Consider the following 27623-nt stretch of genomic DNA (forward strand, 5'->3'; position numbering starts at 1 on the left):
ATAGCCCCGCTGCCAAATAAGCTCTATTTATTACAATGCTGGATTTGCAGGTTATCATTCTGCATCTTTGAAGGCAGGTATAGATGTATGCAAGGGGCCTTCTTGGCTGGGGTTAGGAGAGGGAAATCTCGGGGCTGTCTAGTCCTTGGCAACCTTTCGAGGATAGGCTGGAAAATATCCTTGGAAGTTAAACAAAAGTCCTATGTATTACATAAAGAATAGAGCTGACATTGAATTGAAGCACAGAGACTAGGTAGTCTGTGGGTCTACCCAGAGGAGTTTTCACAGGTCAAATGCTCCTAGTTTTATTACAGACCCTATCTTGACATAAAAACTTGATTTCTATTACAGGTGCACTTCTGAATAAAGTGCTTTTTTTTTAGAACAAACCATGATTTGTTATTTCCTTGAATTTATTTGATTTCTCAAAGGAGACATTATTTTGAAAGCTTACAGAAAATTCATCTTGGAGAAACCTTGCATTTTTGTATACCTTCTAGTGATTTGGTTAGAGAGAGGGAGAGCTTGAAAGAAATGTTCTAAGAAATATTTGCTGGGTTTTTAAAACCCAAGAGAGGTTCAAAAACAAAGAAGATGATTTAAAAAGTACCATCCAGATGCAAACTGGAAAAAAGCCTGTATATATCCTAGCCTGTTGGAGACATAGAGGGAAAATTGGCAAAGAGATTGAGAACCTCATGCAATGAGAGTCAGCAGGGAGAAAAAATACCCTTAATCCAGGCTTCATATCCCATGACTCTTTTGGCTATAAGAAAGAATCCAACATTCTTTAAAACTTTGTCTTCATTTACTTCCTCCACTAAAATTCCCTCTTCCTAGATTTTTTTTCTATTAAAATTCTGTCAGTTTTTCAAGTATCACAGCAATGCTGGGAAAGAGGGTATTTGTGCACAAGGTAGACATGTTCAACTAAAAGAGATTCAAAATGAGTTGGATGTTCAGTATGACAAAGTAAAACTCTCCTTTTTAGTTGTTATTTTTTATTTGAGCAATTTTTTTTATTTAAGCATTTGACACTCAATGTTACATTAGTTTTAGGTACGTAATGATTCAACAACTCTATACATTCATTATGCTATGCTCACAAATGTAGCTATAATCTGTCACCATACAATGCTATTACAATACCATTGACTATATTCTCCCTTCTGTACCTTTTATTCCCCTGACTTACCTGACTTATTTATTCTGTAACTCGAAGCCTGTATCTCCCACTACTCTTCATTCATTTTGCCCAACCCCTTAACCCCTTCCTCTTTAGCAGCCATCAGTTTGTTTTCTGTATTTATACATCTAATTCTACTGTTCATTTAGTCATTTATATTATTTTCATGGGATCTACATATAGGTAAAATCATATGGTATTTGTCTTTTCTCTGACTTATTTCTTTTAGCATAAGACTATCTGGATTTATCCATGTTGCTGCAAATGGCAATATCTCATTCCTTTTTTATAGCTGTATAAAATTCCATTGTATTTATATACCACATCTTCTTTATCCATTTATCTATCTATGGAAATGTGGGTTGCTTCCATATCTTAGCTGCTAGAAATAATGCTGCAAAAATATAGGAGTCTTGAAGTATATTTTTTCATTTTCTTTGGGTTAATACCCAATTTTGGAATTGAGTCATATGGTATTTTTATTTTTAATTTTTTGACAAAATTCCATGCCATTTGTTTCACAGTGGCAGTACTAATTCCCATTACCACCAACAGTGCATGAGGGTTCCTTTTAGTCCTCATCTTCACCAACACTTGTGATTTCTCGTCTTTTTTTGATACTGGCCATTCTGACTGGTGTGAGGTAATATTACTTTATAGTTTTGATTTGCATTTCTTTGATGATCAGTGATGTTGAGCATCTTCTCATATGACAGTTGACCATCTGACTTCTTTGGAAAAATCTATTCAGGTCTTCTGCTATTTTTTAATTGGATTTGTGTGTGTGTGTGTGTGTGTGTGTGTGTGTGTGTGTGTGTGTTGAGTTATAGACATTCTTTATATATTTTGGATATTAAGCCTTTACCAAATATATTTTTTTCAAATATTTTCTCCCATTTGGAACATTACCTTTTTGTTTTGTTCATGGTTTCCTTTGCTGTGCAAAAGCTTTTTATTTTGATATGGTCCCAAAAGTATTTTTGCTTTTGTTTCTCTTGCTTCAGGAGACATATCTAGAAAGATGTTGCTAAACCTGATGCCAAAAGAAGTTGCTTCCTATGTTATCTTTTAGGAATTTTAAGGATTCAGGTCTCACATGTAGGTTTTTAATCCAGTTTTAGCTTATTTTTTTGTGTATGGTGTAAAAAAAGTGGTCTAGTTTCATTCTTTTGCATGTAGCTATTTTTTGTAGCTTTTATGTAGTTTTCCTAGCACCATTTATTTTTTATTTTTTATTTTAATTTTTAATTTTTTAAATGTTTTTATTGACGTTCAATTTGCCAACATATAGTATAACCTCCAGTGCTCATCCTGTCAAGTGCCCCCCTCAGTGCCTTGTATTTTCCTCATGTATGTTCTTACCTCCTTTGTTGTAGACTAATTCACTGTATAATGTGGATTTATTTCAGGGATATCTATTCTATTCCACTGATCTATGTGTCTACTTTTATGCCAGTATCATACTGTTTTGATTACTTCATTTTTGGGGTTTTTGTTTTTTGTTTTGGTTTTTGTTTTTGTTTTTGTTTTGTTTTGTTTTGTTTTTTTGATTACTACATCTTTGAAGTGTATCTTGAAATTTGGAATTGTGCTATCTTCAGCTTTGTTCTTTCTCAAGATTGCTTTGGTTTTGGGGTTTCTGTGGTTCCATACAAATTATAGTGTTATTTTTTTTCTAGCTTTAAGAAATGCTGTGGGTATTTTGATGGGTATTACATTTGATCTGTAGATTGCGTTGGGTAGTATAAACATTTTTGTAACATTAATTTATCCAATTCATGAGCATTGGATGTTTCCATTTGTTTGTATCATCTTTCATTTCTTTCATCAATGTTTGATAGTTTTCAGTGTACAAGTCTTTACCTCCTTGGTTGACTTAATTCTTGGATATTTTGAGGGCTTTTTGGTGCAATTATGAATGGAGTTATATTCTTAATTTCTATGTCTGCTACTTTGTTATTCCTGCATAGAAACACAACTGATATCTGGGTATTAATTTTGTATCCTACAACTTTATTGAATACATTTATTACTTCTAATAGCTTTTTGGGTGGAGTCTTCAGGGTTTGTTATGTATAGTATCATGTCATCTGCAAATAGTGATGGTTTAACTTCTTCCTTGCCAATATGGATGCCTCTTTTTTTTTTTCTCTTGTGTGATTGCTTAGGCTAGGACTTCCTGTACTATATTAAGTGAAAGTGGCAAGAGTAGACATCCTTGTCTTGGTGCTGATCTTAAAGGAAAAGTTCTCAGTTTTTGGTCTGTTTTGATTTTCTATTTTTTTCCTTACTAAGATTTATAAGATTGTATTTTATAGGGATTTACCTATTTCTAGATTCTCCAATTTGTTGGCATGTAATTTTTGGTAGTAGTCTCATAATGGTTTGTATTTCTGTAGTGTCAATTGTTACTTCTCATATTTTGTTTATTATTTATTTGGGTCCTTTCTCTTTTATTCTTCATGAGTCTTGTTAACATTTTATCAATTTTATTTATCTTTTCAAACAACTAGTTCTTGGTTTCACCGATCTTTTCTATTATTATTATTATTATAGTCTATGTCATTGATTTCTGTTGTGGTTTATATTACTTTCTTCCTCTATTAACCTTAGGCTTTATTTATTTATTTATTTATTTATTTATTTATTTATTTTTGTAGTTACTTTAGGTGTAAGATTAGATTGAGTTTTCTCTTGTGTCTTGAGGGAGGTCTGGATTGCTGTGTATTTTCCTTTTAGAAATACTTTAATTGATTCCCAAAGATTTTGGACCATTGTGTTTCATTTACATTAGTCTATATACATTTTTTAACTTCTTATTTGATTTTTTTGTTAACCCATTGGTTGTTTAGTAGCATATTGTTTAGCCTATATGTGTTTCTGTTTTTTTCAGGGTGTTTTGGGGTTAGATTTTTGTTTTATGTCTCTTTGTGTGTCTCTGTGTGTGTGTGTGTGTTCAATTGATTTCTAGTTGCATTCTGTTATGGTGGAAAACTTTCATATTATGACTTCGGTCTTCTTAAATTTATTGAGCCTTGTTTTGTGGCCTAACATGCAATCAATCCTAGAGAATGGTCCCTGTGCACTAGAAAAGAATGTGTACTGTGTTGTTTAGGAATGGAATGTTCTGTATATATATATTGTGTCCATCTGGTCTAATGTGTCCTACAAAGGCAATGTTTCCCTAATTATTTTCTGCCTGGATGATCTATCATTGTACATTGGGTGCTAAAGTCCCCTACTATTATTATATTACCATTGATTTCTTCCTTATGTCCATTAATATTTGCTTTATGTAGTTAGGCGCTCCCATATCAGCTGCATAGATATTTACAACTGTTTTATCTTCTTTTGGATTGCTTTCTTTATCATTATGTAGCGCCCATTTTTCTCTTATTACAATACTTCTTTAATGCATATTTTGTCTAATATAAGTATAACTACCCTGTTTTGTTTTTTAATGGCGTTTGTATGATAGATGTTTTTCCTTCTCTTCATTTTTAGTCTTTGGATGACTTTAAATCTGAAGTGAGTCTCTTATAGACAGTATGTAGATGGGTTTTGATTTTATTAGGCTGTTTTGGTGGTGATAAACTCCTTTAATTTGCTTGTTTGGGAAGTTTTTTACATTTCCTTTAATTCTGAATGATAATCTTGCTGGGTGGAATATTTTTGGTAGTAGGTGTTTTTCCTCTCAGCACTTCAAATATGTCATGCCACTTTCTTCTGGCCGGCAAAGGTTCTACTGAAAAAATCAGCTGAAAATCTTATGGAGTTTTCCTTGTATATAACTTTTTGCTTCTCTCTTACTGCTTATAGGCAATAGAATAGTTAAGAATAGTTAAATTCTTTATTTTTAACCTTCGGCATTTTAATTATTCTGTTTCATAGTATAGACTTCTTGCAGGCAAAATGTTTAGAACTCTCTGTTATTCCTAAAACTGGATGTCTGTTTCCCTCCCTGGGTGAGAGAAGTTCTCAGCTATTATTTCTTCAAATAAGTGTTCTGACCCTCTCTCTCTATTCTTGTGAGACTCTATAATGTGAATGTTTGCTTGGTGTTGTCAAAGAGATCCCTTAATGTATCCTCATTAAAAAAAATTCTATTTATAAAAAAAAGTCTGTTTACTTTTTGCTGTTCAGCTTGGGCCCTTTTCATTAATCCCGTTTTCTGGATTGCTTATCTATTCTGCATTCACTAATCCACTATTGATCCTTCTAGTGTAGTTTTTCATTTAAATTATTGTATTCTTGAACTATGGTTCTTTTTTTTTTTTAAGATTTTATTTATTTATTCAGAGAGAGAGAGAGAGAGAGAGGCAGAGACACAGGCAGAGAGAGAAGCAGGCTCCATGCAGAGAGCCGGTCATGGGACTCGATCTCCGGTCTCCAGGATCACACCCTGGGCTGCAGGTGGCGCTAAACCACTGCGCCACCTGGGCTGCCCGAACTCTGGTTCTTTTTAATATTTTCTTTGTTGAAGTTCTTTGTTGTAGTTCTTAGTTGAATTTCTCAGTTAATTCTCTCACTCTTCTGTCAAGTCCATTGTGCAACTTTACAATCATTACTTTAAATTTTTTCAGGCCTATTGCTTATCATTAGTTCTATATCTGAGGTTTTATCTTAATTTTTCTTTTGGAGCTTATTTCTCTGTCTTTACATTTTGCTTAATTTTCTGTTTTTGTTTTCCGTAGGTTACACTGAACAGCTATCTAGCTAAACTTAAAGAGGTAGTCTTCTATATGGATACCCTATGTAAACTGGATATGATTTGTGACTTTTTTTTGGTATATTTTTTATTGGAGTTTGATTTGCCAACATATAGTATAATATCCAGGGCTCATCCCATCAAGTGCCCCCCTCACTGCTCATCACCCAGTCACCTCATCCCCCACCCACCTCCCCTTCCACTACCCCTTGTTGTGTCCCAGAGTTAGGTGTCTCTTATGTTTTGTCTCCCTCTCTGATTTTTCCCACTCATTTTCTTCCTTTCCCCTATAATCCCTTTCACTATTTTTTAATATTCCCTGTATGAGTGAAACTATATGATGATTGTCTTTTCTGACTGACTTTCTTCATTCAGCATAATACCCTCAAGTTCCATCCATGTTGAAGTAAATGGTGGGTATTCGTTCTTTCTTTTTTTTTTTTTAATTTTTTTTTTAATTTTTATTTATTTATGATAGTCACAGAGAGAGAGAGAGAGAGAGAGAGAGGGGCAGAGACACAGGCAGAGGGAGAAGCAGGCTCCATGCACCGGGAGCCCGACGTGGGATTCGATCCCGGGTCTCCAGGATCGCGCCCTGGGCCAAAGGCAGGCGCCAAACCGCTGCACCACCCAGGGATCCCCCTATTCGTTCTTTCTAATGGCTGAGTATGTTCCATTGTATATATATACCACATCTTCTTTATCCATTCATCTTTTGATGGACACCGAGGCTCATTCCACAATTTGGTTACTGTGGACCTTGCTGCTATAAGCATTGGGGTGCAGTGTCTCAGATTTTCACTGCATCTATATCTTTGGAGTAAATCCCCAGTAGTGCAATTTCTGGCTCGTAGGGTAGCTATAATTTTAACTCTTTGAGGGACCTCCACACGGTTTTCCAGAGTGGCTGTATGTTCACATCCCCATCAACAGTGCAAGAGGGTTCTCTTTTTGCCATATCCTTACCAATATTTATTGTTTACTGTCTTGGTAATATTAGCCATTCTCACTGGTGTGAGGTGGTATCTCATTGTGGTTTCCATTTGTATTTCCCTGATGGCAAGTGATGTGGAGCATTTTCTCATGTGCTTGTTGGCCATGTGTATGTCTTCTTTGGTGAAATTTCTGTTCATGTCTTTTGCCCATTTCATGATTGGATTGTTTGTTTCTTTGCTGTTGAGTTTAATAAGTTCTTTATAGATCTTGAATACTAGCCCTTTATCTGATACGTCATTTACAAATATTTTCTCCCATTCTGTAAGTTGTCTTTTAGTTTTGTTGACTGTTTCTTTTGCTGCGCAGAAGCTTTTTATATTGATCAAGTCCTGATAGTTCATTTTTACTTGAACTTGCAAAAAGTTGCTGTGGCCAAGCTCAAAAAGGGTGTTGCCTGTGTTGTCCTCTATGATTTTGATGGATTCGTGTCTCACATTTAGATCTTTCATCCATTTTGAGTTATCTTCGTGTATGGTGTAAGAGAATGGTTTAGTTTCATTCTTCTCATGTGGCTGTCCAATTTCCCAGCACCATTTAATGAAGAGACTGTCCTTTTTCCAATGGATAGTCTTTCCTGCTTTGTTGAATATTAGTTGACCATAGAGTTGAGGGAATTTCTGGGTTCTCTATAGTGCTCCATTGATCTGGTTCTTGTTTTTTCTCTTGTTCATATGATCTATCACATTGATTGTTGTACAAGTGTTGAACCAATCTTGCATCCTGGGATAAAGCCCACTTGGTCATGGTGAATAATCTTCTTAATGCACTGTTGGATCTATTGACTAGTATCTTGTTGAGAATTTCTGCATCTGTGTTCATCAAGGATATTGATCTCTACTTGTCCTTTTGGTGGAGTCTTTGGTTTTGGAATTAAGGTAATACTGGCCTCATAAAATGAGTTTAGAAGTATTCCATCCCTTTCTATCTTTCAGAACAGCTTTAGTAGAATAGGTATTATTTCTTCTTTAAACATTTGATAGAACTTCCCCGGGAAACCATCTGGCCCTGAGCTTTTGTGTCTTGGGAGGGTTTTGATGACTGCTTCAATTTCCTCCCTGGTTAGTGGCCTGTTCAGGTTTTCTATTTCTTCCTGCTCCAGTTTTGGTAGTTTGTGATTTTTCCAAACATGTGTCCATTTCTTCTAGATTGCCTAATTTATTGTCATATAGCTGCTCATAATATGTATTTAAAATCGTTTGTATTTCCTTGGTATTGGTTGTGATCTCTTCTTTTTCATTCATGATTTTATTAATTTGAGTCTTTTCTCTTTTGTTTTTAATAAGGCTGGCTAATGGTTTATCTATCTTATTAATTCTTTCAAAGAACTGACTCCTGGTTTTGTTGATCTGTTCTACAGTTCTTCTGGTCTCTATTTCATTGAGTTCTGCTTGAATCTTTATTATCTCTCTTCTTCTGCTTGGTGTAGGTTGTGTTTGCTGTTCTTTTTCCAGTTCTTTAGATGTGAGGTTAGCTTGTGTATTTGAGTTTTTTTTCCAGCTTTTTGAGGGAGGCTTGTATTGCAATGTATTTCCTTCTTAGGACTGTTTTTGCTGTATCCCAAAGATTTTGAACAGTTGTATCTTCATTTTCGTTTCCATGAATCTTTATAATTCTTCTCTAATTTCCTGGTTGACACATTCATCTTTTAGTAGATTTTCTTTAACCTCCACGTGTTTGAGTCTCTTCCAAATTTCTTGTGATTGAGTTCGAGTTTCAAAGTATGTGGTCTAAAAATATGCAGGGAATAATTCCAATCTTTTCATATTGGTTGAGACTTGATTTGTGATCCAGTGTGTGGTCTATTCTGGAGAGAGTTCCATGTGCACTTGAGAAGAATGTGTATTCAGTTGCATTCGGATGGAAAGTTCTGTATATGTCTCTGAAATCCAACTGGTCCAGTGTATCATTTAAAGCCCTTGTTTCTTTGGTGATGTTGTGCTTAGAATATCTGTCATCTGCAGAAAGTGCCGTGTTGAAGTCTCCTACTATTAGTATATTATTATCTACATATGTCTTTACTTTGGTTAATTGATATACTTGGCAGCTCCCACTTTAGGGGCATAAATATTTGTGGTTGTTAGGTCTTCTTGTTGGATAGACCTTTTAAGTATGATATAATGTCCCTTTTCATCTCTTACTACAGTCTTTGGGATAAACTTTTATTTATCTGATATGAAGATTACTACTCCAGCTTTCTTTTGAGGACCATTTGAATGATAAATGGTTCTCCAACCTTTCATTTTTAGACTGGAGGTGTTCTTAGGTCTAAAATGAGTCTCTTGTAGACAGCAAATAGTTGTATCTTGCTTTTCTATCCTGTCCAAAACCCTGCGTCTTTTGATGGGATCATTAAACCCATTCACGTTCAGAGTTACTATTGAAAGATAGGAATTTAGTGTCATCATAATACCTATTCAGTCCCTGTTTTTGTGGCTTATTTCTTTGGGCTTCCTCTTTCTTTTTTAAGGGTCCCCCTTAATACTTCTTGAAGAGCTGGTTTGGTAGTCACATATTCTTTCAGTTTCTGCCTATCATGGAAACTTTTTATCTCTCCTCTTCTGAATGAGACCCTTGCTGGATAGAGTATTCTTGGCTGCATGCTCTTCTCATTTAGTGCCCTGAATATATCCTGCCAGCCCTTTCTGGCCTGGCAGGTCTCTGTGGAGAGGTCTGCTGTTAATCTAATATTTCTCTCCATATAATTTAGGAATCTCTTGTCTCTTGCTGCTTTAAGGATTTTCTCTTTACCTTTGGAATTTGCAAGTTTCATTATTAAATGTTGAGGTGTTGAATGGTTTTTATTGATTTTGGGTGGGGGGAGCCTCTCTATCTCCTGGATCTGAATGCCTGTTTCACTCCCTAAGTTAGGGAAGTTCTCAGCTATGATTTGTTTAAGTATACTTTTTGTCCCTCTGTCCTTCTCAGTGCTCTCTGGAACCCCAATTATACATAGATTTTTCCTCGTGAGGCTGTCATTTATTTCCCTTAACCTTTCCTCATGATCTTTTAATTATTTTTCTCTTTTTTTCCTCAGCTTCTTTCCTTGCCATCAACTTGTCTTCTACGTCACTCACTCTTTCTTCCACCTCATTAACCCTCATCATTAGGACCTCCAGTTTGGAATGCATCTCATTTAATTGATTTTTAATTTCGGCCTGATTAGATCTAAATTGTGCAGTCATGAAGTCTCTTGAATCTTTTATGCTTTTTTTTTCCAGAGTCACCAGTAGCTTTATAATTGTGCTTCTGAATCGGCTTTCTGACATCAAATTGTAATCCAAATTCTGTATTTCTGTGTCAGAGAGTACTGTTTCTGATTCTTTCATTTGTGGTGGGTTCTTCCTTCTAGTCATTTTGCTCAGTGCAGAGTGGCTGTATGAGCGGGCTGAGTGAAGAATATCAATCACAACCCTACTAAATTTTACCCTAGATGATCTGATGAGGTCAGAGACCATAAAATGAAAACAAAGATCAGAATGAAATAAAACAAAAGGACCACTAAAGTGAAAAACAAATTTTAAAACAAAGTAGTAAAAAAAAAAAGGCCAAGAATCCCAAAGAAGAAAAAAAAAAGAATAGAGAAAAAAAAAAAGAAGAGAAAAAAGCAAAAGTAAAGAGGAAAAAAAAAGAAAGAAAAAAAAGGAGGGGACTGGGAGATGGTGGTGGTGAGGAAGTTGTAGTGGAGGGAGAATGTAGTCTACCTGAGGAGTCCTAGAGGGTAATCCTCTTGGTTCTGATTGTATTAAGTTCTGTATGGTAGCAGATGCTCAGTCCCAAATTTATATAAACCAGAAATGCTTGTAGAGAGCCCCAAAATTGACCATCAAGACATAAACGAGATAAAAGAGGGGACAGAATGCAAATGAAGAGAGAATATAATCTCACAGAATGAACCAACATGGTATACCACTTGGTTCTGCGTGCATGATTGTTGTTTTAGAAGATATTAACTTCCACCATTGTAGAACAAAATGAGGCAGAGAAAACAAAACACACACACACACACACACACACACACACACAAAACTTATATATCTCCTGAAATTAAGTTGAGTATGTTGAAGGGAATCTAGAAGTGGAAAATAAATCTAAGACCTGTAATTGTAGAAATATGAAAGTCAAAAAGGAAGAAACTTAAAAATGAAGAGGTGGAAAAATATTGTAGTTAAGGTGGGAAAAGAAAAAAATTGGAAATTTTTAGTCAGATATAAAATTGAGGTGTACTGGAAAAAGGGGGGAAAAAGGAGAGGTACCCTCTGGTTCTATACACTGTAAATCCCTGCACTTCCCCTGGAGCTTTCCAGCGCTGCTCCGTGGAGAACTTGCCCTTCCCCGTCCTTCCAGCTGGTCTTCTGGGGCGGGGCCTGCTGTGCCGGTTCTCAGGTGTGTGCACCTGGGGAGATGCTCCGCCCCTGCTGCTGACCCCGTGAGGCCCCCGTCCCCTGGCGGCCCCGCCCCTCCCAGGCGCAGGGTGACCCAGGAGGGACAACCCCCCTGGCGGCGGCCGGGTCCCCAGCCCCGGCGTCAGCTCCCGCGGTACCGACCGCAGCTCCCCGTCCGCACTGGCCTGGATGCTCCGGGGCGGGGGGCGCGGCCCCGCACAGCTCGGGGGCGCCCGGCGGCGGCGGCAGGAGCGTCCCCGCCGTCCCGGGCCCTCCCCGCCTCCCCGCCTCCCCGCCTCCCCGTCCCGGGGGGAGCGCAGGGTCCCGGCCGTGTCCCCCGCGCCCTGGGCTCCGGGGCCTGCGCTGCTGGGGTCGCTCCCGGGGCCGCGGCTCCCGAAGGCAGCAGGGCGCAGCCCCCTCCGCCCGGAGCCCCCGCCCGCCCGCCCGCCCGGCTGCTCCCCGAGGCCCCGCCGGGCGCTCCAGCCCTTTCCCGCGCTCGGCCCGCGGGGTGTGGGGCGCCCTGCCCCGGGCGCACGTCCTGCCAGTGACCCCGGGAGGCTGGAGGCCCCACGGCCCCTCCGCGGCTCCGCCCGGGCTCCCCGCTCAGCGCCTTTCTGTCGCGGATTTTTAAAGTTCCCGCTTTTCCTGGCAGGGCATTTGCAGCTAAAGTGGAACAAGCTGAGGGATCTCGTGGCTCTACACATTATAGATGCACTGGCAAGAAACAAAAGCTGATGCTGACTGTTGTAGTTCTGGGGCTTTCTACACAGTGGGCACCAGGCAGGATAACTAAAGCTGAAGTGGGTGTAGTCTCGGTGGTTCTACTGCAGAGAACACCCTGCAGGAGAGCTGAACCTGAAGTGGTGTAAGTTCGGAGGTTTCAGGCCTCCTTGTGTAGAGAACAACCTGGCAGGGCTGTAGCTGAAGTGGGGACGAGCCAGTGTAGTCTCTGAGTTTTCCATGCAGAGGATGCCTTGGCAGAACAGCTGAAGCTGAAGTCAGTCTAAGTGGAGGTGAGCGAGTCCTAGGACTAGACATACTGAGGGCACCTTGGCAGGACTGGTGAAACCGAAGTGGGTGTTCCAAACTTTCCCCATGAAGGGTACTCTGACAGGGTGGCTAGAGCCAAGGTTGGATGTGGACTGGGGGCTCTTGGGAAGCTTCCTGCAGGGGGTGCCCTGGTGGGACAGCTTGGGCTGGTGTGGTCCCTCTGTTCTTAGTACAAAGGCTGTCCTGGCAAGATAGTGGATGCACGCTAGAGTTTCTTGGGACTCTTTACACACAGAGTACCCTGTTGGGGCCACTGAAGCTGGAGTGGGTGCAAGCCAGTGTCTTGGGGTGCCCCACACAAGGGTTTCTTTAGTGGAGGTGGCTAGAACCAAAGCAGGCACAGGCCAGGGGCTCCTGGATAGGATAAATTTTCTGACTTCATCCTATGCATTCCCTGTTCCATACCATATTTTATTTATACTTCTCTGAAACCTCTTGTCATCTTTAGCCTTATATTTGTTATCTTAGTTCTCTTATAAAAAAATCTCTTTAAGGGAAGTACTGTATTTAATCTTTGCATTCTTAGCTGAGCAAAAAGTCTGATAAATAGGATGTTCTCAATTGATATCTACTGCCAAATTCAATGCAGTTTTAAAAATATATCTTCAGGTTACTTTTTACACTGATAATCTGACTGCTTTAATTGTGGCAATGTCTACCCCTTATGATGGGATTATCCAGTGAGATTTTTATTTTTTTTATTTTTTTTCCAGTGAGATTTTTAAATCTTCATTTTCCATTTTACTGGGATTAGATTAAAAAAATTAGTGGGGGATAGACCATTAGTGTATCCTTGAGAGTTTTGGTGAGGATCTATCATATATAGGCAGAAGTTAAGGAAGGTATCAGATGATAGTATAATCACAGTTAGGACACCTGATCATTCCATGACAATTACTTCAACTATCTGTGGGTTTCACTATAGGGAATAATAGAAGGATGAGAATGTGGGCACCACTTTATTAAGATCTACACAGTTTAGAGTCCCGGTCAAAAGCTGGGTAGAGGCCTAGGCAGTGCCTCTTACCTTCCTTCCCCCTCCACTTCCTGCCAGTTCAGTTTACATCTGCTTTTTGGGACTGGCATGTTCAGGTATGCTTAAAGAGAGAGAGAGAGAGAGAGAGAGAGAAAGTGAAAGAGAGAGAGAGAGAGATGGCTGGACTCCAAGGGAAGCCTTAAATTCACTTACTTAATAACCAATGGAAGCAGAAATGGAGAAAGTAGAGCCTGAGTTCCTGCCTCCTAAGGCACAGTGGTTGTGCTCACTAGTATTCATGTCCCTGAAGGAAATTTTTATGTAATAAGGGAACTGAGACAACAAATACAAGGCTAAATGTGACTAGAACCTTAACATAGATGCAAGTAGAATATGATATGATGTAGGGTGAGGTCAGAAAGGCTTTTCATAGAAAAAATACTAAGGGGCAAAATCACTGCCAAGTTAGCAACACTTTATTACCTATTATTGGCTAGAAATGATGGAATAGAGGCAAGACTGGTTGTGGGGAAGGGAATGAATGTTCTCCTTTGCAGATGATAGTTTTATAAATTTGGCAGTTCTGAACAAGAGTTTTTGAGTTTTCCATTTGTTTATCATGACACTTGTGTTTATGAATCCATTTCAGGGCACCTGATTAGTTTCACGATGAAGGACAACTCCTCAATACACAGCTCTTCTATCACTGTCTCTCCCCATACAACACTTATGACAAAGCCTTATCATTCCCTTAACCTGATATGTGGATCTTTGTTTGCCCTTTGGCACATTATTCTCTTTGCCTAAAATGTGCTCCCCAAACTTGTCCAATTGATTAAATCCTACTCATCTTTCAAGATGCAATGTAGCTTTGCCAAGGACAGGATGTCTTAAACGGACATTACTGGTAGTTTACGTAATTACATTACTGGTAGAATTGAGTTATTCCATTCAAACTTATTTCATATTGCTCAGTTTAAATCATGTATTGTTAAAAGGGTTCCTTCTTAGTCTAGAAGCATCTTGAGGGTAGGGACCCAATGTTATTTTCAGAGTCCATTAAATGCCAGTCATTTGCAGTGTTAGGAAAAGGGGATGAGTGTTTGCTAATGGTAAGTTTTGAATAAATGAAAGAATGGAAGGAGCAAATAGTCCAGAGGACCATGCAGGTGACTTTACCATCAATAGTCACATGTCCTTGCTAATAGCATCTTGAAGAGAATGCAGTTGGAATGTCAAGATAGTTTTTGTTAGCTTAGAACATATTTTATCTCAGAATATTTCAGAGGAAGTAAAGAATTTTGTGGTCTTACCAAACATATCGAAAAATGTTACAAATTCCAAATATTACAGGTTACCATGTTGGTATACATGAGCAGCCCTTCAGCCCTTCTATGTTTTATTTTCATTACTAGAAGTAACAAATATATTTTTAGCCATCATTTATTTTGTCCTTATTCTATGCCATCCCTTTTACTCCTCACAAAAACTTTATAAGGGAGGTGCTGTCTCTGTTTTATAGAGGAGTTAAGAGGCTTTGAAAAATTAGGTCTATTGTCCAAGTCATGTAGCTATTAAGTGGAGAAGGCTAAATTTACTTCCTGTTTGACCTGCTTTAAACTCCATGTTCCCCAGGTGTAATGACTGTTTTTTGAAGGTCAAATGCAGTTGCACAGGGTTCCCTCTAACCCTGCTCCCCTCAAATTTGAATTTTATTCCTTCTTGGTAACTGAGTCCAACATGTTCCATCCTGGTGGTTACTGACTGTCTTTTTAATGACAAAGATACTTTTTTTAGTAACAAAAATGTCAATGTATGTTCCCATTCATAAAACTTTAAGCTACCATAATCCTAGAATCTAGATCTCACTAATATCTGAGTCCTTCTGATTATTTTTCACTTGAGGAAATGAGATTCAGAGATTATGTGACTCGCCCAGATTACAAAGTGAGTAGCAGAGCTGAGATTAGAATCTAGACCTCAGGATTTCCAATTTGTGATTCCTTACATTTCAGTATACTGGCTTCTCCATTCTCCCTGCAGTCTTCAATGCCTTCTTCAGTGAATGACCTTCAGCAAGTTATATGATCTTTGCTCCAAGAAGGTTGCAGTGGTCCACTTCTCAATATTGTGAGGACAATAATTAATAGCTATAAAACACTCTGCAATATACAGCATTATATAAACACAAATGTGGTTCAAGCAAGTCTATTTCACAGTAATTAACTTGGCATCCAATAAGGGAGAAATCAGTAGAGCAATTCCTGAATGACTTTGCAGAAATGGCCATTTCTTTTGCATCTTAAGAGTATCCTCAGGAAAAAAGATCAAACATTGCATATGAGTATATCACAAGATATTTTGTAGGTGACTATTGTTTTTCTACTTCAATATTGTTCTTTAAGAGACATGTGCTTTCTTAATGGAAAAGTGGAAATGCTGAGCTTATCAACAATGAACATAAATCCTCCATGGATCATAACTTTCATGCCTATTTTGTGAATTAATTCTAATTTATAAAGTAAACCTGGAGGATAAATAATTTCATTTCCATTTTATAGATGAATGCAAGGCTGAGAAGATTAAGTAACTTGATTAGGACCAATTCAGCTTTTATCAAATGATGAAGGTGGATTTTAACCCAAGTCTGATTCTGGGATTTTGCTTTTCTTCTTGATGTGTGACATTGTCATAAACAATAGGCTTTGAACCTTCATTTGATTTTCCAGAAATAATATAAATTGAGCACTGATCCATTCATATTCTTGTGCTGGTCTTTCTTGGTATTCAGTGACCTACTCTTTCAATTTGCTGGATTGGCTAGCTGCACAACCTAGGACCATGAGACACATTTAAGTCCTTCTCACTTACATAAGCCAAGACTTTATCAACTTTAGTTGTTCAATCCAGAGTGGATTGGACAATCCAATCCTCTTTTATTTCCAGTCCAAGTAGGAAAAAAAAAAAAAAAGAAACAAAACAAAAACTTGATAATAAAGAACTGGAAAGACCAAAACAATTTTTATTGCACCAGAATTTACAAATAATTATTTCTGCACAAATATTTCTTTAATTTTATGTGTTATTTTATACCTCCTTTAAAAAATATAGTCATTTTTTATTTCATTTTTTTTTTCAAAAACAATTTAGCTGTTAATGGCTAAAAGGTAATGGATTATACATGATACTATGGTGTGTGTGTATATATATGTGTGTGTCTATAAAATTTTACATATACCTAATTTCACATATATATGTATTTTTCTTTAATCATTCCATAGTTTTGGAAATTTAGGGTGTTTCCACTTTTATTTTACTATTATAAATAATTATAAAATCTACAATTTCAGGGGTGCCTAGGTAGCTCAGTTGGTCAAGCATCAGCCTTTGGCTAAGGTCAGGATCTCAAGGTCTAGAATCAAGTCTCACATCTGGCTCCCTGCTCACAGAGTTTGCTCCTGCCTCTCCTTCTGCCTTTCTTCCTCTGATTCTCTCCCCTGACTCATACTCTCTCTGAGAGAGAGCAAGAGAGAGAGAGAGAGAGCAAGAGAGAGAACACAAGCAGAGGAGGCACAGAGAAAGGGAGAGAATCAAGTTTCCCATTGAGCAGGTTGTCAGACATAGAGCCTGATCCCAGGACCCTGGGGGTTGACTGAGCTGAAGGCAGATGCTTAACTGACTGAGCCACCCAGGCACCTCTAAAATCTTTTTTAAAAATCTACAATTTCAGATTTCATAGATCTTGCCTACTGATTTATTTCCTTGGAATTTGGAGAAGCTTTTAAAAATCAAAGATAGGGGATTCCTGGGCGGCTCAGCGGTTTAGCGCTGCCTTCAGCCCAGGGCATGATCCTGGAGACCTGGGATGGAGTCCCACATCAGGCTCCCTGCATGGAGCCTGCTTCTTTCTCCCTCTGCCTGTGTCTCTGCCTCTCTCTCTCTCTCTGTATCTCTCATGAATAAATAAATAAAATATTTTTAAAAATCAAAGATAAATATTTAGATTTATATTTTCATATTTTAATTTATTGAAATTCTCAACTTATGAAGTCTAATCATATGTCTAAGTAAAAGAGTCCTAAACTAATTATTAGGGAGTTATTATTTTTTCTTTTTACAAATACTTTTAATTTTTGAGTAGTTTTAGGTTGACAACAAAACTCAACAGAGTACAGAGAATTCCCATAAAGTCCCCAAAAGTGTAATTTCACCTACTATCAACATCTCACATCAGAGTGGTGCATAGGTTAAAATTAATGAACCCACATTACCACCAAAGTTATGCAGTATCTGCTTTCTCCAGACTTGATTCCACCACTTAGTGGTATATATTTAGATTAAGGTCCCTCCATGACTTCCCATGGCTTCACAGATCCTTTTTTTTTTTCTTTTTTTCCTTTTTCCTTTTTTTTTTTTGCACTGAATAACAATTCATTGTTTGTATCAAAGTGGGGTTTTTTGCACTTTCATCTGTTGAAATGCATCTTGATTACTTCTAAGATCTGACAAATAGGAGTGAAGCTGCTGTAAATATCTCTGTATAGGTTTTGTGTGGACATAATCTTTTCTCTCCTTTGGGTAATTACCAAGGAGCATGATTGCTGGATTATATTGTAAGAATGTGTGTAGGTCTATAAGAAACTGCCAAAATATCCTCTACTGCAGCTGTATCTCTTTGCATTCTCACCAGCAATGAATGTTCATGTTTTTCCATTTCCTCACTGGCATTTGGTGTTTTCATTGTTTTGAATTTTTTCCATTCTAATACATGTGTGCTGGTATTTGAACATATTTTCATAGGTTTGTCTGCCATCTCTCTTGTTTGAGATGACTATTCAGATCCTTTTAGCCAATTTTGAAATAGAGTGTTTCATTATTTTTTACACTTTAGTTTTTAGGTTTCTTTAAAAAATTGAAGTATGATTAATGTACAGTGTTATATTAGTTTCAAGTGTAAAACATAATTATTTAATAATTCTATACATTACTCAGAGCTCATCACAATAAATGTAGTCAACATTTGTCACCAAACAATGTTATTATAATCACATGACCTTATTCTCTAAGCCATAATTTTCATCTCTATGACTTACTTACTTTGTAACTGGGTCTTTATATCTCATAATCCACTCTAACTTTATCACTCATTCTCCCTACCTACCTCTCCCCTGGCAACCTCCAGTTTCTTTTATGTATTTAAAGTCTGTGTTTTTTTTGTCTTTTTTTTTTCTTAAATGCCACATATGAATGAAATGATATGATATTTGTTTTTGATTGACTTATTTCACTTAGTATTATATCTTCTAGGCCCATCCACATTGTTTCAAACGGCAAGATCTCATTCTTTTCTGTGGCTAGATAGTATTCCATCACACACACACACACACACACACACACACACACACACACACAAGAACCCCCTCCCCCATCTTTATCTATTCATCTGTCAATGGATGCCTGGGTTACTTCTGTATATTGGCTCTTGTAAATAATGCTTCAATAAAAATAGTAGTATATATATCTTTTAGACTTAGTGTTTTTGTTTTCTTTGGGTAAATACCCAGGAGTGGAATTACTGGATCATATGTTATTTCTATCTTTAAGTTTTTGAGGACGCTCCATACAGTTTCTTACAGTGGTTGTACCTGTTAATATTGCCATCTCATTGTGGTTTCAATTTGCATTTCCCTAACAATTAGTGATGTTGAGCATGTTTTCATGTCTCTATTGGCCATCTGTATGCTTTCTTTGGAAAAATGTCTTTAAAAACCCTGGAAAAATGACTATTGAGGTCCTCTGCCCATTTCTAATCAGATTATTTTCTTTTTTGGTGTTCAATTGTAGAAGTTCTTTATATATTTTGGATATTAACCTTTTATCAGATAGGTCACTTGCAAATATCTTCTCCCATTCAATAGGTTGCCTTTTGGTTTTGTTAGTAGTTTTTCTTACTGAGCAAAAACTTTTTATTTTGGTATAGTCTCAGTATAGTTGCTTTCTCTTTTGCTTCCCTTGACTGAGGAGATATATCTAGAAAATGTTTCTATGGCTAGTGTCAAAGAAATCCCTGCCTATGTGTTCTTATAGGAGTTTTATGTCGTCAGGTCTCACATTTAGGTTTTTAATCCATTTTGAGTTTGTTCTTGTGTATGGTGTAAGAAACTGTCCCAGTTTCATTCTTTTGCATGTAGCTGTCCAGTTTTCCCAGAACCATTTATTAAACATATTATCTTTCCCTCATTGTGTATTCTTGCTTTTTGTTGTTGTTTTGGACTAAATGATTTTATAAGTGTAGTTTTATTTTAGGGGTCTCCATTCTGTTCCACTCAACTATGTGTCTTTTTTTGTGTGTGTATCCCAGTATTATATTGTTTTGATCACTATAGCTTTGTAGTAGATCTTGAAATCTGAAATTGTGATACCACCAGGTTTGTTCTTCAAGACTGCTTTGGCTATTTAGAGTCTTTTGCAGTTCCATACAAACTGTAGTACTATTTTTTCTAGTTCTGTGAAAATGCTATTGTTATCTTAATGGGGATTGTGTTGAATCTGAAATCGCTTTGGGTAGTATAGCCATTTTAACAATATCAGTTCTTCCAATCCATGGTCATGGAATATCTTTACATTTGTTTGTGTCATCTTCAATTTCACAGTGTTTTATAATTTTCAGAGGAGAGGTCTTTCATTTTTTTTGGTCATTTTTTTTGTCCTTTTTTTTTAAAAAAAAATTATTTATTTATTCATGAGAGACAGAGAGAGAGAGAGAGAGAGAGAGAGAGAGAATGGCAGAAGACACAGGCAGAGGGAGACACAGGCTCCTTTCAAGAAGCCCAATGTGGGACTCAAACCTGGGAATCTGGGATCACGCCCTAAGCCAAAGGCAGACGTTCAATAGCTGAGCCACCCAGGCACCCGGTCAGTTTTATTTCTAGGCATTTTATTCTTTTTGGTGTGATTGTAAATGAGATTTTTTTCTTAATTTCTCTTTATGCTATTTTGTTATTAGTGTCTAGAAAAGCAACAGCTTCCTGTATATTAATTTTATATAGTTTTTTGAGGAGTTTGAGGGGTTTTGTGTATATATAGTATCATGTCATCTACAGGTAGTTAACAAGTTTACTTCTTCCTTACCAATATGGATGCCTTTTTTTTTCTTTTTCTTATCTGATTGATACATCTATGACTTCAATACTATGTTAAATCAAAGTGGGGAGAGTGGACATCTTTGTCTTGTTCCTGATCTTAAAGGAAAAGCTTTCAGTTTTTCACCACTGAGTATTATTTTAGCTGTGGGGTTTTCATATATAGCATTTATTCTGTTGAAGTATGTTCTCTCTAACTCTACTTTGTAGAGCATTTTTATTATAAATGAATATTGGACATTGTCAAAATCTTTTTTCTCCATCTCTGAGATATGTTTTTTATCCTTTCTCATGTTAATATATCATATTGATTAATTTGCAAATATTTATGTACCCTTGCATCTGTGGAATAAATCTGATGCAATTGTGGTGAAGGAGATCAGTTTGTAAGTATCTCATTGAAGATTTTTGCATCAATGTTCATTAGAAATATGGCCTATAGTTCTGTAGTAGTTGTTGGTTGTTGCTTTTGCTTTTGTTTGTACTTGTTTTTAAAGATTTTATTTATTTATTCATGAGAGACAGAGAGAGAAGGCAGACACATAGGCAGAGAGAGAAGCAGGCTCTTCACAGGGAACCCGATGTGGGACTGTATCCCGGAACAATGGGATCACACCCTGAGCCAAAGGCAGACACTCAACCACTGAGCCACCCAGGCATCCCTTTTTTTGTTTGTGCTTACCTGGTTTTGGCATCAGGATAATTCTGGCCTCATAAATTGATTTGGAAGCTTTCCTTATTCTTTTATCTTTTGGAATAGTTTGAGAAGAGTGGGTATTAAGTCTTTAAATATTTGGTAGAATTCACCTGTGAAGCCATCTGGTCCTGGACTTTTGTTTGTTGGATTTTTTTTTTTTTTTAAGTTACTGATCCAATTTCGTTGCTAGTAATTGTTCTATTCAAATTTTCTAGTTCTTCCTGATTCAGTTTTGGGAGGCTGTATGTTTTTTAGGAATTTATCCATTTGTTCTAGTTGTCCAATTTGTTACACAATTTTTCATAATATTCTCTTACAATCTTTTGTATTTCTGTGGTGCTGTTATATGTTCTCCTTCATTTCTGATTTTATTTGAATCCTCTCTTTATTAATGAGTCTGGTTAAAGATTTATAAATTTTGTGTATCTTTTCAAAGAACAAGCTCTTGGTTTTTATTTTATCTCTCTCTCTTTTTCTTTTTTTTGCAAACTTCATTTCTGCTCCTGTCTTTATTTACTTCCTTCTACTGCCTTTGCACTTGTTTATTCTTTTTCTAGGTCGTTTGGGTGTAAGTTTAGATTGAGGTTTTCTTGAGGTAGGCCTATATTGCTATAAACTTCTCTCCTAGAACTGCTTTGGCTGCATCCCAAAGATTTTGGATAACTGTTTTCATTTTCATTTGTGTCCATGTATTTTTTTTAGTAAGTTATTACTAACTAGTAATATCTGCATGGGTGTTTATGTGTGAAATTAGCTATTTTGTCGTCTTCGGCATTCCAATCAGACATCTGATTAAAAATAAGGCATCACAGTGATTAAAATTGCAAATATGAGTCACCTTAGCTTTTTTGTTCTATTTTATGGTTAAGGATTATGTACTTATAGAACCAAATAATAGGGTGATCAAATCTGCAAATTAAAGGCCGGTTACTTGGAGAGGAAAGATGAGAGAGAAAAAAAATCACCTAGTTGTCTATCCAGTTTCAGGTTTTCCAAAATAATGTATGGATTATGGATTGTTTCATTCCTCACTATTCCCATGGCAACAAGTAGTTTTAATAACAACAAACATACATGTGCTTGGCCTCATCTTAACTCATTGGGTTGACTTTCAGTCAGTTGTTGGTCCTACCATATTCATTTGTATTTGGCAAGGTGGCAGCCACCTTAAACCTTCCTTGATTTGACAACTCAATGAGCACATTCTCTACTCCTATTCATAACTGTGACCCTAAGATGATCACTTAACCCAAGTCATATCACTGAGGGCTAGAAAGCCTTCATTCTATTCAAAAACTTCTATTTGTGCTGTTGGGAAAGTAAACTTTTTACTTGCTTACCTTGTGGTGAAGCTTCCAAGGACCACAAAGTTGCTTATAATTGACACTAGGTAAGTTGAACTAGGCTGGGAGACATCACCTGACCCCTGAATGCCACTGTGCCTAATGATTAGGTATTACCTAAAGGTATTCCTACTCTTTAAGTATGAACTCACTCCTAATCTTTTAGTATATGATCCTATAAACACTTTCCTCTCACTGTAAGCCAAATTGAGTCAGACTTCCTGTCCCTCAGAATTCAAAGTCCTAACTTCATGAATCCCTTACTTTCCTTCATAGCACATTTCAGAGTAAAGTTTTATTATTTATTAAATGCCAGTCTTTCTCCCTAGACTGTAGTCTCCGTTTGAGTAGCAGCATCTCATATATCAATAGCTGCAGCCTAATGCCTAGAACAGTTCTGACCCTTAATACTGAATGACTGAATAAGCAAGTCAAGCCAAGTATTTTCTTAGTTTCCAAAAAGCTTAAGAAGTTAACATTATGGAGCTATTTTTATGTGCCTGAGAGAGATCTGTTGTTTCAAGATGATAATACTTATAGGCTGAAATCCACTTAAATTTACATTGGATATGTAATCATTTTCTATAGGGTTAAGGATTGCCCATGAATTCTAGTTTGAATGATACCAAGGCCCCCTTTTGCCTGTGTGAACTTGGGCAAACTGTTTTTCTAAGCCTCGCTTTGGTTAGCAGTGAAAGGTCCTCACCCCAAGGCAGGCAACCATATATAACAGCCTCTTGGTAACTTGTATCACTGTTAGTTCAAAGGAACTAACCAGATAACCAGGGAGAAAAGGGAACATATATAGTCAGGTCAAAACCAAAGTGCGTGAGTAGACAAAAGCAAAGGCCAGGGCTGCATAACACTGACATTTTTATTAGAATTCATTTGTAACAAATGGAACTTGTGTCAGCAAAGAACTGATTTTCATACAGACTTCTTTCGCCACCAATGTAACGAAGTAAGAAAATAAAAAGCACGCCTTTCATTCTGTAAAACATTTACGCGTACTACTAATTAGAGGTAATTGTATTTTTTTAACAAGCCATTTTACAAGTTATTTTTTTTAATTTTTCAGTCTATGCATCCAAAACGAGAGCAAAGAACACAACTGTTATTATCTTTGTAAAGACACTCCAAGCTTGAATGGCAAAGCCACATAACAGATGGATAGGATGGATCTGTAGCCTTCTGATCTCTGCTGGAGTATCAGGGCACCCATAAACCCAAAGGAAACCAAAACCCAAAAAAGTTAAAAGAAACGGGAATTAAAAATGAAAAGGAGAGGCTAAAACAAAGCAAACCCAAAAATAAACAGGAAAGAAAAAATTCTCTATGTTACTGAAGAATTTTTTCCATTCCTGCATCTATGTTGTGTTATTTACATACGCACAAATGAATTTCTGAAGCAGTTTCTTATAGATGGGTTCAAGTAATAACATTATTGGGTGTAGAATCAATAGGGCAGTGCATAGTACAAAGGTATAGAAAGTGCAAAGTTCCCTAGAGGCCCTTCCCTCCCCTGGCTGTCCTCGCCGTTGTCTAACCATGCAAATCATTTTTAAAAAAGAGCTAAAATAAAGTTCTGTACAAATCACTTTTTATATATTTTGATTTTTTTTACCATTGTAACTAATTACAAAATTATACATAACTACACGTACATAGGTAAATAATAGCACCGTACTGGTTATGATGATGAAAATAATTGGAAACTCGAAAGTTAATGGTAATGGTAGATAAAGATGTTTACCTGGGAAAATCAAACTAGAATGGTTGTACAGAAAAGCACAGAGTGGAATGCACATCAATGACAGTAAGGGAGTTAGTTCTCGGAACAGCGCCTAAACATTAAGATATCTGGATAGTCTCTGCCTCATTTGTATGGTATGCATCCCGTTAATTTTCTTCTTGTGAATATTCTCCTCTTTCCCTTTGCCAAATGGGCAGTTTTTATCTCAGGGAGAGAAACTGTTCATTGGCAATTCCTTCTGGTGTGTAATATACACCATCAGATTCTACATGTCTAACGTGGCATGTCGGCAAGTCTGTCTGACCCCCTTTGTTTCACTAAATGAAAATCACAGCACTCAGTAAATCACTGGCACTTGGATAAATCTCCAAAAGATACAAACTAAAAGAAAACGACAACAGATCCACATAGTGCACATTCTTCTCTGGTTCTGATGTAGGTTAGAGAGTCTCATTCTGAGGTAGCCTTCTAGATACTTTTTTTTTTTTTAGTATTGTATTTTTTCTTTTTTTTTCTTTTTTCTTTCCTTTTTTTTTCTTTTTTTCCTTTTTTTTTCTTTTCTTTTTTCTTTTTTTTTTCTTTTTTCTTTTTTTACAAAAGTGCTCAATATGATGCTTGCAAGTGTTTGGTCTCTTGGATTTCATTCTGCTAGTGATGGTAAAATGTGGAAAACAAAAATCTTTGTATGCTGAACATCAATGAAGCTAAAATTAAACCAAAATATTATATCTATACCAAAACTCTTTAAGAGTTCCTTGGATAATTTGAGGGTTCTTTAAAATCATATAAGATATGGCAAACTCAAGCCATTTTCCATGGCTTCCTATAGCACTTATGTTGGAAAATTCGGAATTACATTGGAAAATATCTAATCGTTTAATCCTCATTTTAGAAAAATCCTAATGGACTAGTAAATATATTCCAAAATTGTCAATGTTGTCACTAAAGTAAGTTTGGTGCAGTTACTGAATGGAAGGGATTCTAAATAAAACAAGTCATTTTTTCCTGATGTTGGCAACCATGAAAGGAAGGGCCCTGATTATCCAAGTGCTTTGGGCTGGTACAATCACTAACATCCCCGACTTGGTTGAAAACTAGGAATGCATATTATTCAAAGAGTTTTTGTACATGTGGTAAACAGATAATGCTTTAATTGGAAGAGAAACATATATGAACAACTAATGAAAATGTGAACCAAAGGCTAAAAAGAAATGCTATTAAAATAGGCATCAATTATAAGGCACTCTAAATGCATAACTAAAACCAAAAGAAAACAAAGTACAGCACTTCCCAGTTGTGCTGTATGCCACAAAATGTTTCTGACTGAACAGAGTAACATGAGTTTGGCTTTGCCCCTGTTACATATCATAAATGCAAATTTTATAGCACATACTATAGACGATATACGATTGAATACATTGTTTTTTAAACAACTTGATAGCTGATATATTACAACATTCTCCCCTCCTAAAGGGATATGCACTGACCTTTCCCACATGCACACCTCTTAGATATTTAATAATTTTTTTATTGCACTAGAGTGTTAGAAATACTGAACTTTGTTGGAAGCCTGGCTAACAAAAGGATATTTGTGAATATGAGTAGGTGGGTGGGAGGAGACTGGATAGGAAATTAGGGGGTGAGGCTTGACAATCACTGATGTGCATTCCTCATTTCCCTTAAAATTAAAATTTTATGATATTAAGAAATATCCATATGTCATAAAATTGGTAACATTGTAAAAGATGTTTATAATAGCTTCTCTACCTAAAAACAAAACAAAACAAAAAAAACCCACAACTAAATCATGGAAGAACTGAATGATAGCTATGTCTATCTTTTTGAGTGGACACACTGTTTATATATACATAGACACCCCTGTTAAATATGGATATATATGTATATATGTTAGCAGCAACTTTATACTTTGCGCCTCCCTGTTGATTCCAAAAACAAAACAAAACAAAACAAAACAAAGTTCTCTGACTATTTGAAGAGAATGGGTACTTTCTCACCAACCAAAACTGAACAGAAGTGTAAAAGTAATATCTGACAAGACTGATACTGTAGTTTAAGAATATTGCACAAAAATGTGCAAATTTTCAAATTATTGGATATTTCTACAGCAAGATATTACAGATAACAGTTCTACGGCTTAAAAAAACCTACATTTTGGAAATTAAAAAATGAAGAGTTATGTAACTTTTTTAAAATTCACTTTATCGAATGATACATTTTGTTAAAAAAAAGTTTACACAGTTAAAAATGAAGCACAGGTCAGCAGTATCTTTACAATACTAAAAAACTAAATCAAAGACTTTCTTTTTAAACATGTCCCCCCATTCCCCCCTAAAATGTTATTATGAGCAGTATGGTGGGAAGGGGCGATGTCGCAGCAGAGTCCATTTCATCATGAGAAGCCACACCAGCAAACATCTTGCACTGAACTGCAGGACTCTGGCAATTTCTCCTCACACCTAACAAACAATCCTGAACAAGATGGTGGTTCTTTGCTGTGATTTCTTCTTCCCTTTATTTTGAATCCTTGAGGTATCTGTAAATAAAATCCTTTAGATGCCTCATCAGTCAGGATTCTCTTTATTATTTTTCAGGTTAGATTATTAAACTGTGAATTCTTGGTCCATCCAGAAGAGTTTGTTTTTATTTTGTTTTGTGTGTCATAGTCCCACTAAGTGGTAGTTAGCTAGAAGTTAAGAAGGACTTCTCAAGTGCCCTGTATGGCTCAGAAGAGACTCCGTGGATACTGAAGGGCCTGCAGGAAGAACCCAGCATGGGTCCGGGGTTTCTACGTTGCATAGTGATCAAAGCTGCCCAGGTACTCCAGTGCGGCTCGATAGCAGAACTGGTACTGGTCCTGCAGGAGGCCCAGCATAGGAAGAGAGAGGAAAAGGGGTCATGAGTATATTGTAATAGAAAGATGAAAATCCATATTCAAAAACAAAGTTTTGCCCCCCATCTGGATGGGGGCAAAATTGCTACTCTCATCAGTTAAGTCAATCCAATGATCAATCCGTTTCAGTGAGCAAAGAACGATCAGCCACATGGGGTGTTTATTAATTTCACCAATCAATTTGACTAATATAGTCTCCTAATTCCAAAGTAGTAACAGCTAAAGCGAACATTATTTTCCAGACAAGTGTGAGCTGTTCTCCAAGCAGTACCAAACAATCTCCTCCACTGAACACGAGAACGTGTCACTGTTGTCTTTACAACTATCTGCTTACTTATGATTACTTATTCTCAGTTTGCATATTAAAGAGAGGCTGACCCAGACATATGCTATCCTAAGGAAAATCTGGATTCATTTATCTTCTGGGCTATTGCCAAAAGAATTTGAATAAAAAAATATCTCATCAGACCTTACTACCT

The 27623-nt window shown here is 36.9% G+C and overlaps 1 protein-coding gene across 38 annotated transcripts in view; it reads right to left on the minus strand.

Annotated features, from left to right (window-relative positions):
• Positions 1-23336: 23336 nt before the first annotated feature.
• PTPRD (protein tyrosine phosphatase receptor type D) overlaps positions 23337-27623 on the minus strand; it is a 2176041-nt gene continuing 2171754 nt past the window's right edge. For all 38 annotated transcript variants that reach the window (XM_072841294.1, XM_072841327.1, XM_072841326.1 and 35 more), the window contains one exon: positions 23337-27108. In XM_072841294.1, coding sequence (XP_072697395.1) covers positions 27040-27108 — 69 coding nt within the window. In that variant the 3' untranslated portion in view covers positions 23337-27039. The remainder of the gene's footprint in view (positions 27109-27623) is intronic.

This window comes from Canis lupus, chromosome 10 (assembly GCF_048164855.1).
Source record: "Canis lupus baileyi chromosome 10, mCanLup2.hap1, whole genome shotgun sequence".
In the NCBI taxonomy this organism is placed as follows: Eukaryota; Metazoa; Chordata; class Mammalia; order Carnivora; family Canidae; genus Canis; species Canis lupus.